Here is a 14,561-nt window from a genome sequence, read left to right on the forward strand (position 1 = left end):
CATCCACACTACCAAGTAGCCTACCATTAGCCCAGTAATCCATCATCTTGTTATTCCTACCAAAGTGAACGACTTCGCACTTAGCTACATTGAATTCCATTTGCCACACTTCCGCCCAGCTCTGCAACTTATCTATATCCCGCTGTAACCTACCACTTCCTTCCTCACTATCCACAACTCCACCGACTTTTGTGTCATCCGCAAACTTGCTTACCCAGTTTTCAAGTCCTTCCTCTAGATCATTTATAAAGATAACAAAAAGCAATGGTCCCAAAACAGATCCTTGTGGTACACCGCTAGTAACTGCGCTCCAAGATGAACATAATCCATCAACTACTACCCTCTGTCTCCTTCCAGCCAGCCAATTCCTAATCCAAACCTCTAATGTATCCTCAATGCCATACCTCCGAAGTTTTAGCATTAGCCTACCATGGGGAACCTTATCGAACGCCTTACTAAAATCCATATACACAACATCTACTGCTTTACCCTCATCCACTTCCTTACTCACCTTCTCAAAGAACTCAATAAGGTTTGTGAGGCACGACCTGCCCTTCACAAAACCATGCTGGCTATCCCTGATCACGTTATTCCTACCCAGATGTTCATAAATCTTATCCCTTACCATTCTTTCTAAGACTTTGCCCACCACTGAAGTCAGACTCACTGGCCTATAGTTACTAGGGCTATCCCTACTCCCTTTCTTGAACAATATCTTTGCACATCTTTGGACTGTGGGAGGAAACCCACACAGACATGGGCAGAATGTGGAAACTCCACACAGTTACCCGAGCCCCTGGTGCTGTGAGGCACCATGCAACCCAGTAAGTGAACTCCAGGATGAATATTTCCCATCAACCACCACCCTCTGTCTCCTTTCAGCTAGCCAGCTTTTGATCCAAACCACTAAATCACCCTCAATCCCTTACCTCTGTATTTTGTGCAATAGCCTACTGTGGGGAACCTTATCAACCTTACTGAAATCCACATAGTCAACATGAACCTGTTTGGTCACCTTCTCAAAGAACTCAATACTGTTTGTGAGACGTGACCTACCCTTCATAGAACTGCACTGACTACCCCTAATCAGTGGGGAAATTTTCTAATCAGCCTGTACTGAGGTGTTCTCACACACCTCCAGAGCAGGGGTGTCTTGAACTCAGATCTCCTGGACATTGTGGTACACTGATAAAGTCCTATAGAAATGGGGATGTTACTGATGATCACACGTTTCACAGCAGCCAGCCTGCCATGTCTGCGCTTGACTATAATATGAAACTTGCTGCAGCTGTATAAGGTCTCATTAACACCCCACGATATTTTCTGATTGTTGGACCAGGCTTGTGCTTTTCAATTCAAGTCCATTATGAGTCCTTGCAACCAAATTTTCTGAACCGCCTTTTAAAAGTAAACAGGCTTTGGGTGATACAATTCTGGTTAAAATGCTCCTTTTTAAATATATTGTTTTTAAAAGTCTCATTTAATTTGGAGGATGTTGTTTATGCCTAAGGTGTTGTTTTAAAATTAATTTATCCCTGTCACTTCCAGAGAGCAGTCTAACATTTTTCAACAGAGTTGCACTTTACACACGAACATGGAATCGAAGATAAATCCATTAAAACTTGAGAGATTATCATCAGACTATTGGATATGCAGTCCAGAAAATTTGTAGAGGTTTCTTGGATTCACTAGTATTGTCCCATTTTTTAGGATTAAGTAATATGTAGGTTGACTGTTTGTTCAAGGGAGAAGAGATCAGCAAGGAATGCTGAAGGCATGAAACAGTTTCTGAAAGTTTATAATCTCAAAAACAAAGAACAAAATTGGAACCTCATGCTATATCAAATGATTGAAAACCAGCCCCGACTTGAGAAGTAATACAGTGGATTAAACTGTTTATATCCAACCACGATATTGCATGTTACAGATGTTTAACAAACCAGATTTTGTTTTTTTATTTGTTCATCTCTGGTGTAAACAAATTCTAGCAAAGGAATCTAAATTTTATTCTGGGTGACCACTGGATGTGTCAGAAAATAGTACAACCTAATAGAGTCAGATGGCGCTCTCGGCTATATCATGGCCGTTGACTTGGGAATTAGCTCTCACTGTGCCCTTTTCTGGGGTAGGATGGTTAATTTGCTACCATTTAGTTTTAAATGGAGTTCTGGACCTTAGCCTATACCTACAGAAGAATTTTTCAATTCTATGTCTTCACATACCCAGAGTAGACAAGTTCTTTGATTGGAACACTCCCAAGTTCAGGATTCAGTTTTGCAGACACATTTTGGGATTCCTTCTGATAAATCTACAGCTTTACTGTAATACAGAGACTAAAATTCAAAGAACACTTGATATGCCATCATTGCCCCTAATTACAACTGGAACATATAATACAACCTAATTAATACAGGCAGCTCTGAAGATGTCAACCTGAAAACTTTAACTGTTTCTCTCCTTAAACACCACCAAACCTGGAGTTTCTCCAGAATTTTGTTCCTGGCTATAACATCACTGTTAACAGTGTCATTTGCTCCTTTGAACACGACATTTTTAGCAACATGTGCATCAACATTTCAATGTTTCTTCTGCATAATTATTAAATGGAAACATACTTGAGATATTTAACCATGCTCCACCTTCCCATTGAGTTGTGTTGAGATCTCTGAATTATTTCACATTTGACATTGTCTTTTTTAAACTCCATAAACAATACTCTGCACTGGGGTCATTTACAGAAATTATGAACACCCTTACACTGAATTCCACAATCAACTATTTGAGACACAAACAGCAAACAGTGTGGAAAGTATTTATCTTTCAGCTGCATCAATCCAGGATAGTACTCCTCATTTAGATGATGCAAGTCCTTGGGGATCAGTCAGTGTGTTATTTCAACAATAACCACAGATCCATTGTTAGGCTCTGCAACCTCCTCACAGCAGGTCTGTCATTTCAGAATATATCCTATCATTCCCTGCTTCAAACCCCATCCTTCCAAATGGTTTGTGTAACCCCTTCCTCAAGTCCATTCCATTTTACCATACTTGATCAAGACTCCAAGATCTGCAAATCAACAGTCCATCACTTTTCAATCCAGTGGGACTCGAAGACTCGACAACAATGTTTGAAAACTATGTTTAGGGTCTCAAATTGCATTACTATTTGTAATACTTCATCAAGCGTCTTGTTCACCTTCAATGTCCTAAATCTTGCTACTGAAAGTTTTAATCTGCCACCTCCCTTAGCATACTCCCCTTTCAGTGTCGCACAATATAGAGTTATTTTTCAGTCATCGTTAATAGTTCAGTGCCTCCATGCCCTTGCTAAAATTCTAACATTTTTACACCCTTCATATTTTTCTTAATTCTGATATCCCCTTATTACACTGTGCCCATTTTTCCAGTCTCCTCTTTTGTCTTATAGTTTTGTCCATTTCGTCCCATATACAAATAAATACTAATGAGTCATTAGATTTTGTAAAGACAGGCAATTTTTGCATTTCAAACTATTCAGGAATGTTTGATTTGTAATTCAATACTATTGAAAAGTTGTTTAATCACATTTTTGTTTTAAATAGGTAACCACCCCAAGCAAATAGAGACATTTCACTCAAATAAGGCCTGTCTTCCGACACAGAACTGAACAAATTGTTTTTAGAAAAAAAATTCTGCTACCTCCTTGGAGACCTGTCCAATTTATTAATGTATTTCCATGTCCCATCCCGCCCCTTTCAAGTTTATTAAAATTAAGAAAATGATGATTGCATGTATCATATTCAAAATATATTATCTCAGCTTATTCTTTGGTTCAAACTGGGTACAAACTGACCTTGAAAATCCAGAACCTCTAACTTGCACCTTTCTGAACAGCATTTAGCTGAGTCTCAATAACTACTCACATCACATTAATATAGCACTAATGTTGAATGAGTTACTTCATTACTAATCCATAAAATAAGCTCCCGGCTCTGGAGCTGAAACCTATACAGAGCTCAGCTAATAACCTCAAGTAAAATGAACTTTTACTCATGTTTATTTTTAAGTTTACCAAAACTCTACATGTACACAAAATATTCCACTTTAACCAGTCAAGTTGAACAATTATTTTCCACATTGCAATTGACTTGATTAAATTATTTTAAATTTTACAAATGGATATTTAAAAGTTTAAAAAAAAGATGGAGCTCGCTGACCTGTAATGCTGTACAAGAAATACAGCACAACTTCCACTAGAAAGCAGAGTTTAAGATACCAAATGAAAGGCATCTTTGAGCTACTGAATTGTCTTTCACCCTAACCTTCAAATAAAACGTCAGGGCATTAGAACTTGAGGCTGAAACCTGGTCCAGCAGCAGAGGCTCCCTGGTTGGTGGTTGTCAGATGGAAGCCTGTGTCTTTCAAATCATCATCGCCCTGCAAAAAGAGAAAGTGTTTGCAAATAAAACAAAGTGCGTTTACAAAGTATCTGTTTCATTTCTGTCCTTTATTATTTTCTCATGAGATCATGACTGCTAAGTAAGAATTCTTTCCAATAGCTGTTAAGCACTCAATACTGAGGCCAGGCCGGGTGGGTGACATCCAATTTCAGTCAACCTAATTCCCCAAGCAGACAAGTGGCTACATCCAACTGCATTACACAGAATAAAGTTACCAGGCTTCAGAACAGGATCAATAACAAATATTATACTTTAATCTGTGACAATTTCCTGAAACATCCAATCTTGCTAATGTGAACAGTTACTGGCGTAGGGGTGTTTTAATCTGTACCAGACCATTTATAACATTCAGAAATTATTTTGCTATAGACAACATTTGAAATGAAAAATACATTTTCATGCTGAAAAGCTATTTCACACAATGGATTTTTTTTTTTGACTGGGTCCACTTGAATAGTGGAGAAAATACCAAGCTCTGTAAGTATACGTACTTGTCCCAGTTGGTGACAGCATGGGAGCGCTTTGAAGCAAAACATGTAAGTTTGAAAGAGAGATTGAGAATACAATGGAAAGGGAGTCAAAAGGGCTTTGAGCTCAGCACATAAGAACAGACTGTTGAATCATCATTTATGATCAGGTTTAATTTCTCTAATAAAAGTTAAGTCAGTAGACCGAGTTTCATTTCACAAACACAATGTCAAATTTCCCACAGAACTCCACTAATCCCTTCTTGCGCTTCACCAGGATGCTGTTCACTCATCCATGGCTAACTGTTCAACATACCACAAGTACAATTCTCATCCCAGTTTATAATTTGCACCACCATCCTCCAGATTTTTCTGCATGAGAACCACACCTAAATGAATTCACCAAGGTCAAAGCCTCCTCATGTTTAACTCTGTTATTCAGTCTTCCTCTATGGTTTTAGTTTAGATCTCCAACCACTTCTCATGGCTTCACTATTGGTTACCCTACTCCTTCGAATCCTCTCTCCAAACTTGAGTGCGCTTGTTCTCAATATTTTAGCTGACACTCCCGTTCACTTTCCCTACTACCAGTTACGCAGAAATATAAACAACTTACCAGTTGACTATAACCAAGTCCACCCTCAGGGGGCCGAGGACTAGTGCCACGTTTAACTCGTTGCTGCTCACTCTTTGCAGGCCAGGTTGGGAACATGGCTGATTCTATAGGGAGCGGAGTCTCCCTGAAATACTCATGTTTTAATGCTTCTTCTGCTGTAATTCTTTTGGCAGGGCAATAGGTCAAGAACCTGTTTCAAAACGAAAGAGTTCTTGCTATTATGCAGATCTTGCAACAATATATTTCTTAGCTTTCAAGATATGTGCTCTCATCACAAAATTAAACTTAAGAATACTAGATGCCCCCATTTCAAAGCCACACAAATGTACTCAAATTGACGCAAAATATTGTTCATCTTCAAGTTGATTGAAATGAGGTAAACATTAAATAAGTTTTAATAAAAATGGTAAAAAGTTAAAATGCAGCAATTGCGTGCATTGTTTTAAAATTCATGCAAATAAACTTATTTAAGCAGAATTATGGAGAGAATTTAACATTTAGAGTGTAATTTGTTTCCAGTTTACATCATTTGTCTTGCACTTTTCAACACAGCACACCACATCTTTTGTGGTACAGTGCTTGTGTCCCTACCGCTCAGCAGATTTCAACACCACAGCTTAAGGAAGATATATTGGCTTTTAAGGGTATACAACATTGGTTTACAAGAATGATACCTGGGAGTTCAGTTATGAGGAGGGATTACATAAATTCACCGGTTTTCTCTAGAATTCAAAAGGTTATTGTGTGGTCTGATCAAAATCTTCAAGACATTAACAGGAAACGTTTGGGTAAACAAATATAAACTTTTTCTATTGGTTTGGGATTCTAGAATTGGGGCAGAGTCTGAGAATTAACGCCACACTATCCAGAAGAGATGTTAGGAAGCACTTCTACTGCACAGGGTGGAAAAGACTCAGAGCCTCTTTCCGATGTTTTATCGGGGCAGAGCTGACAGACTATCAGGATTAGGCAGGAACATAAGAGTCATCATTTCAGCTACGATCTTACTGAATAGTGGAGCAAGCTTTCAGGTCGAGGGATTAACTCCTGCTCTTAATTTAGATATTCTGTAACTTGCAGTAAATTAAAACACACTGCTAAATTCACATAGGAGCCCCTAAAACTTACTTGTTCATGAGGTCAAAGCCTTGATCAGATAAAAGGGCCCCAAACCGTTTCCTCAGGTTGTTGAATGGATACTCAGTAAAGGTCATTTTCTTCACTGCAGGAAGTTCATTGTAACCAGGCCAGATCTTCTCACTTGGTGTACCCAGCTCCTGCAAGGAGAAAATCATTACACAGCTCAATGTATTACGGGTGAGCTATATTTTAAACTGTAGCCTTCACTTTCAATTATTCTATCAATGCAGTGTAATTACCAAGGAACTCCTAATCAACCTAGCTTAGATTATCCAAAGATTTTCAAGCATTTTTACCAGTCTATATACCATTCAGATTCTGGGATTAAGGAATTAGCCATTTTATTAAATTTTCCGGATTTGATGAACCACGAGGAAGTGAAGAAATGGAACGAAACCAAGTGAAGCATTCAAAGCAGCAAAGGCATGACTGGATCTGGTGGAAGCATTGGCATAATGGGGGTAGATCAAAATGGCCAAATACTGCAAGAAATGCATAACCCTGGCAATTCTTCTCAGAAGTCAAAAATACTGCATGAGGTAGAATTCAAAGTGCTTGCGTTGAAGTGGAAGGTGGAAGGAATGAGCTCCCAAGACAGGCAGCAGCTTCATCTTTAATATTACTAAAGCAATATGGACAGGATCTTTTCTGGTGTATAACAATTTGGGAACACATCAAAAAAGGCAGGTTTAAAGTCAGTTCCACTGCAACAGGAAATTAAAGTGATTAGTGTAAAAGAAAGTAAACAATATAGACATTACAGATAATCCCAATGTCTGCAGTTCTTTCGGTTTTTAAACAATCCAGCTGTTAGCCTCATTTGTACAAAATCAAGACACATCCCTGATTCAATATGCTTGTATACCTTAAAGATTTTGTTAATCTGATCAATTTCAGATTTCCCTGGAAACAAAGGTTTCTGAGTTAGGAATTCAGCAAAGATGCAGCCCACTGACCACAAATCAATAGCAGTTGAGTATTCCTGCAAAAGATAAAGATAGGATGTCAGTAGCAACATTTTCTCCCTCACTTCCAAAAAGAAACCCTAGGTCGAGATCATTAGAGAGATAAGTTTTTAAATATCCACTTTCAGAATCTTTAAGCAACATCAATTGTGTATGAATGCAATCATAGCCAAAAAACAGCCCAATATTTGTTCTGTCGAATTTCTCAAGTTAAAAACAAGAGAATAAATCTCAACAGAGAAGCATACACTGTACATAATAATGTGGATGCAAATGTAATTTTACACGAATACTGAAATGAGCCACCAGATAATGATAATCCACCAATTCCGCATATCTATTGCAAAATGCTGTTATGAAGTTGTAGGTGTGTACTGTACCTTTGAGAGAGTGCAAACTGGCAAGGATTTAACAAGCACGGAGTATGCTGAACAATTTTAAAATTTGGCTGTGAAACAAATAGCTGGAACTGAGTTTCTATGTTACACAATAAATTCAAGTTTGACCAGTTTAAATTATGCCCCAAGATACCAAAACCCAATCAAATTTGAATTTGAACATTTTGACGACATCAAACCAAAGACACGATCCGATGTTTTGGGGTATAAAAATCCGGCATTTTGAACAGTTAGCCAGAACGGCAAAGAGCACCAACCGACTGCCAACAGAATCACTCTCCGAAAGGTACCTCCTCATGTGAAATCTGTGAAGACTGAAGAAAAGATCCAGAAAAATCTACAGAGGAAGATAATAAGGGAAGACATTGCTGACTGGTTTTGAAAGGTTTTTTTGTGTAAAACTTAATCAGGGGTTTTATCAAATCAGTATATTGTTGGATAGTGGGAGGTAGATAAATCAATCAATCAGACAAAGGAGACTTACAGTGTAGATAGTTGTTGTTTAAATGTTTGTTTTTTTTTCTTTGGAGTTAAAAAATAAATTGTTATATTTTTCTTTAAATAGTGGGATTTGGAGATTCTTTATCACTCACTTTTACAGGTTACAAAGCGAGTTGAGTTTTCCTGTGTCTGGTTTAAATTAGCATGAGGGCTCACCCCGTGTCATAACAATACTTTCCCCACATCGCCTTACCTATTGAAATGAACTAGCCATATTGGGCAGCATGGTGACTCAGTGGTTAGCACTGCCGCCTCACAGTGAAAGGGACTCAGATTCAATTCCCGCCTCAGATGACTGTGTGGAGTTTGTAAATTCTCCCAGTGTCTGCATGAGTTTCCTCCGGGTGCTCCTATTTCCTCCCACAATCCAAAGATGTGCAGGTCAGATGAAATGGTCGTGCTAAATTGCCCATAGTGTATATTTATCTCTGCTTTAGGATAGGGGAATGGGTCTGCATGGGTTACCTTTCAAAGGGTCAGTGTGGACTTGTTGAGCCAAATGGCCTGTTTCCATACTGTAGGGAATCTAATATGCTCCAGAATTCAGTTCAACAAGGCAAGAATTTAGCAATTAATACTTAATTAGCTGAAAGATAAATCCACAAGAATGTTGCAAAGTACAGCACAGAAGCAGGACAATTGCATAAAAATAATGAATAGCTTCTCTAGTGATCAGTAGAAAGCAGCCAGTACAATGATACTGTCAGAAAAAGTACTCTGTTTGTAAATTACCCACCTCATTCCCAGGCTTAGATCACTAACCTTTGCTCCAAGTAGCAGCTCAGGGGTTCGATACCAAAGAGTTACTACTACTGGGGTGTAAGGTTTCAATGGGGAGCCATATTCTCGGGCAAGTCCAAAGTCGCCAATCTAGATAATGTTCAGGAAGACAGGTTTTAAATTATTCCATGGGCAAGCTAGCATCCATCACCAAGACAATTCAGCAATATATTTTCATTTTCTACAAACATCAAGTGCCTTAAATGGGCCAATCAATCAGAAAGTTTATCTGCTGCATAAGAACCAACACTGTATGTACTGATCTTAAAAAGAAAAAGACAAAAGTCAGTGCTTGCTTTAAATAGTATTTATTGATGATGCAGTCTAAAATGATAAATTATGAACGTGCATTATGTAGACCAACCTGCAACTGCCTGGAATGGGCAGTCAGTTATTGGTGTGAATACAGTATAATGCAACCAGGTAAGGTCTTAACGCTCTGGCAAAGAGCAGCCAGTGAATCTTAGCAGCAGCAGATCCATTCTTGGTATAATATTGTACAAACAACAGCAGAGAAAGAGTAACTTGAAATCAACAAAATGGGAGGAAGAGAGATTAACCTACTGCCTTTATAGCCATTCTTAGTGATTTGATCACCTACACGCTAATAAAAGCCAAAACTATCCTGGCAACATGGCTGGGAGCAGATGGTATGTTGGGTTTAAATTAGGGAATGGTACAGCAACCTGTACATAATGAATAGGAAAAGAACATCTCACTCGTTAAACAGGGGATATAACATGGTTGTAGGAATAGGTGGCATTCCACAGATTTGATGTTGCTAAGCTAGGATGCAAAAAAAATAAATTACAAAGCTAAGAATGTGCAGATCCAAAACATCTACAGTTTGAACATGGCAATCACAAAGCCTAAGGGCTTCAGAGAAAGACAGACTAGAGTACAATCCCATTAAAGTGGGATGTGTCTCAATGCAGCAGCACTGACCTTGAGGATTCCTGAATGACTCAGTAATAGATTTGATGTCTTTAGGTCCCGATGCAAGATCCAGTTATCGTGAAGATGTCGAACACCTTTTAGAAGTTGTATCATCAGTGTTTTAACTTCACCTGGAAGCAGATGATGAAGACTGATGAGTTTTCACACATGGGCGATTCTTTGGTCCATGTCAGTAATAGTGCGATTGCCACTACAGTATTTGCCCTCAACCTTCCCACAACTGCTGAAGTGACTGAAGACAAACCTTCTATCCTCTGTGTCAACTGTGTTATCGCGGTTCCGTTCCTGTGTTTCGCTTTCACAGCCACAATCACACAGGTTGTTTTTGAAACTTCAATCTTTAGCCTTTGTATTCCTTGCTGAAACTTCACTTCTTTAGTAATACTATCCACAACATTACATCTGTTTCTGTATAACACCAACACTTAGCTTTACTGTTCTACAATCTCCCATTATTTAATTCTGTACTGTTCATTATGATGTCTATGAGCCAGAATTTTCTTCAAGCATCAGCAAGGCTGAAGTTGTCCTGCTCTCCTCTCATTAGAATTACTCCATCACTGGCCTGATTTCAGCTCCTGCCCCCTGTGGCAGCTCTCTTGGATTGCATTTGACTGTTCACAATCTCAGCAGCCTGCACCACCGGGGACATATATATGACCCCACACCTCTGGCCTTTTTAAGGCTATTCACTTCCAACACCAAAAGACTGCTACTCCTTGCATCTACATCGCACTCACTAAATCCCAGATGCTGTCATCTCCAGCCTCAACTGTTCCAAAACTCTTCCAACCTCTACAGGAGAAAGGCATTCAGTCCCTTGAGCCTATTCCATCATTTGGAGAGATTGTGGCCTTAATTCCATCCATGTGCCTAGCTTCCACATCCTTTTACATTATCATCTAGTAAAATTCTAACAACGCTTTCCAGTCACCCTATCCTGATCAGTATTTGACCCACATCTCTTATGAAATTCTACCAAGAAAAGTCAGAAAATAATCCTAAGAACAATTTCTGGGGTTCTGGTACTGGACTAGAAAGTTAAATCTGGACATTTGCCGGCTAGCATCAAAAGTGACAGTGAAAGCCACTGACTGCAGTAAAAACCCAATAAATCACAGGGAAGGGAATGCTGCCACTCATACCCAGTCTGATGGCCTACCACCTGACGCTATCTCAGAACTGGTTCATAGTCCTCAAAGAAACAAATGGGGAATGCTGCCAAAATTACCCACATCCCATGAAGTATTTATTTAACAAAATGTTCTGGTGAACTAATCATATTTTTTTTACTTAGTCAGAAATGGTTGGTAGAAAGATCTGGAAGCCTAGTTCCACACAGTGGTCAAGTTGCAAACTGCATGCAAGTTTTAAAAGCACATTTGCAGATGCAATATTTAAAGCCAACAAGGGAAGTGGCTAATAAATGCCCACATTCTAAAAAAAAATGCATTTAACCATATTGGTTTAGTAATACATTTTCAATTTACAACAGGAAATGAAGAGAGATTTCCATTGTACTTCAAGATGCCAAGCCACTGACAGCTTGTCCCTATCACATCAAACAGTGGAAGATTTGGTATTATAATTCCACTAACAATTAAGTCATTCAAATCGGTTCCTAAGAAGAATGCTCATTTCATAAACTTACTATTGAAGTAACTCATTTATAGGACAGATACTGGGCAACAAAGGGAAAACAATCTATGTAAATTGGTCAGATTATACGTATATCACTTTCCTCTCTCAAAATAGCAGGTATTTTTGAAATGTTATAAAACTTTTATATCTTCACTATGAAGTCACAGTATCAAAAGAACCTAAGTTAGAATAATTTAATTCTGACTTCTCAATAATCAGCAAAGATGTCTGAGAATAGTTATTGTCCTTGATACTGGATGATATCCTGTCAAGAGATTTATTGCAAGTGAAGGTGAAGCTGGAAAGTGGAAATTCCATATTGTTATTTGCGATGCTGAAACTTGGGAGGTACCCTGACTCTTGACATAGCTGGTACCCTCATCTCTTAGTGACAATATTTTAAGTAAGCTATCAAATATCATATGCAACTTGACATGGAGCTAAGCAAATGACTTGCAGCTGTAAGTCAATTTTTACTGACATTCTCAATTTGAACGCCAAATCGGTGCAAAGGTTTTTAACCTTATACAGAAGTAAATGTGGTACACAGAATCTAGTACGCCATCATCAAAAATCATAACCTTAAACAACAAGAACCAAACAGGAGGTTCGAGAAACTGAGAACTCGCTCAATCTGAGAATGTTAACCCAAATACCAACAAGTTTTACTGAAGACAAGGGATATCTTTGTCATTAGAAGTTAGAATTTAAGATTGAAGTAATTCAAAACATATATAATTTACAAAGAAAATTTCTGAATCTATAGATTAAAACGTTAGGCTGTATTGTTAGATCCCTAACATATAGAAAAAAACTAAAGAGTTCACTCCATACATTTATTTAACTATGTGCAGAAATAAGAAGCAAAACACTTGCATTGCTTCCAAACGCACTAACATTTGCACGTTAATTATTTCAGATTGCTGACTTTGCGTTGTTCACAATGTGCAACACAGACTGTACCTGGTAAGAATGGTTGCTTCATGGTTTCCATTAAGCTCTTGAGGTCATGTTCAACATAATTCATAACTATGTATATCTTGTCCATGTTGCTCCCCACTACAATTTCCTGAAGAAATAACAAGAGATCCAATAAATATTTATTTTCACTATCAGCTTTCACTAAGACAGCATGCAATTCACTTCTCTCTCGTTTGTACAAAATAACATTTAAATCTATAACCCTGGGAGAGAGCTGGAAATACAAACAATGTGGATGATGGGGCCCAAAAGTGAAACTGTTTTCTTGCTGGACTGCATTAAGAAGAAAACACTATTCTTTCCAATTTTGAACAACCAGAATGAAGATCTGAATACATTTACCTTTATGGGAGTCATGAGAACCCCTGCATCCTAAATATTATAAGAGCTTCCACTGTAGTTGCAAAGATTAGGAAGTTCAAATGTAATTTCCCTTCACCTGTTCCCTCTCCCACACCTGTATTCCAGCAGGTGGCACAAATCCATCAAAATCACACTCAAAAATGATCAACATAACCTGGAGAATTTAGAGTCATAGAGATGTACAGCGCAGAAACAGACCCTTCAGTCCAACCCATCCATGCCCACCAGATATCCCAACCCAATTTATTCCCACCTGCCAGCACCCGGCCCATATCCCTCCAAACCCTTCCTATTCATATGCCCATCCAAATGCCTCTTAAATGTTGCAGTGTACCAGCCTCCACAACATCCTCTGGCAGCTCATTCCATACACGTACCACCCTCTGCGTGAAAAAGTTGCCCCTTAGGTCTCTTTTATATCTTTGCCCTCTCACCCTAAACCTATACCCTCTAGTTCTGGACTCTCCGACCCCAGGGAAAAGACTTTGCCTATTTATCCTATCCATGCCCGTCAATTTTGTAAACCTCTATAAAGGTCACCTCTCAGCCTCCAACGCTCCAGGGAAAACAGCCCCAGCCTGTTCAGCCTCTCCCTGTAGCTCAAATCCTCCAACCCTGGCAACATCCTTGTAAATCTTTTCTGAACTCTTTCAAGTTTCACAACATCTGTCCGACAGGAAGGAGACCAGAATTGCACACAATATTCCAACAGTGGCCTAACCAATGTCCTGTACAGCCGCAACATGACCTCCCAACTCAAGTACTCAATACTCTGACCAATAAAGGAAAGCATACCAAACGTTCTCTTCACTCTCTGATCTACTTGCGACTCCACTTTCAAGGAGCTATGAACCTGCACTCCAAGGTCTCTTTGTTCAGCAACACTCCCTAGGACCTCACCATTAAGTGTACAAGTCCTGCCAAGACTTGCTTTCCCAAAATGCAGCACCTCGCATTTATCTGAATTAAACTCCATCTGTCACTTCTCAGCCCACTGGCCCATGTGGTCCAGAAACTGTTGTAATCGGAGGTAACCCTCTTCGCTGTCCACTACACCTCCAATTTTGATGTCATCTGCAAACTTACTAACTGTACCTCTTATGCTCGCATCCAAATCATTTATGTAAATTACAAAAAAAAATTACCAATCCTTGTGACACTCCACTGGTCACAGGCCTCCAGTCTGAAAAACATCCCTCCACCACCATCCTCTGTCTTCTACTTTTGAGCCAGTTCTGTATCCAAATGGCTAGTTCTCCCTGTATTCCATGAGATCTAATCTTGCTAATCAGTCTCCCATGGGGAACCTTGTCG

At 39.0% G+C, this 14,561-nt stretch overlaps 1 protein-coding gene across 11 annotated transcripts in view; it reads right to left on the minus strand.

The window, feature by feature from the left end:
• Positions 1 to 4,069: 4,069 nt before the first annotated feature.
• The window catches only part of cdk11b (cyclin dependent kinase 11B), a 62,161-nt gene continuing 51,669 nt past the window's right edge, over positions 4,070 to 14,561 (minus strand). For all 11 annotated transcript variants that reach the window (XM_060852356.1, XM_060852349.1, XM_060852347.1 and 8 more), the window contains 7 exons: positions 12,867 to 12,972; positions 10,251 to 10,372; positions 9,288 to 9,395; positions 7,527 to 7,643; positions 6,650 to 6,798; positions 5,522 to 5,711; positions 4,070 to 4,415 (listed from right to left, as the gene is read on the minus strand). In XM_060852356.1, the coding sequence (XP_060708339.1) occupies positions 4,323 to 4,415; positions 5,522 to 5,711; positions 6,650 to 6,798; positions 7,527 to 7,643; positions 9,288 to 9,395; positions 10,251 to 10,372; positions 12,867 to 12,972 (885 nt within the window). In that variant the 3' untranslated portion in view covers positions 4,070 to 4,322. The remainder of the gene's footprint in view (positions 4,416 to 5,521; positions 5,712 to 6,649; positions 6,799 to 7,526; positions 7,644 to 9,287; positions 9,396 to 10,250; positions 10,373 to 12,866; positions 12,973 to 14,561) is intronic.

The sequence above is a fragment of the Hemiscyllium ocellatum genome, chromosome 37 (genome assembly GCF_020745735.1).
Source record: "Hemiscyllium ocellatum isolate sHemOce1 chromosome 37, sHemOce1.pat.X.cur, whole genome shotgun sequence".
In the NCBI taxonomy this organism is placed as follows: Eukaryota; Metazoa; Chordata; class Chondrichthyes; order Orectolobiformes; family Hemiscylliidae; genus Hemiscyllium; species Hemiscyllium ocellatum.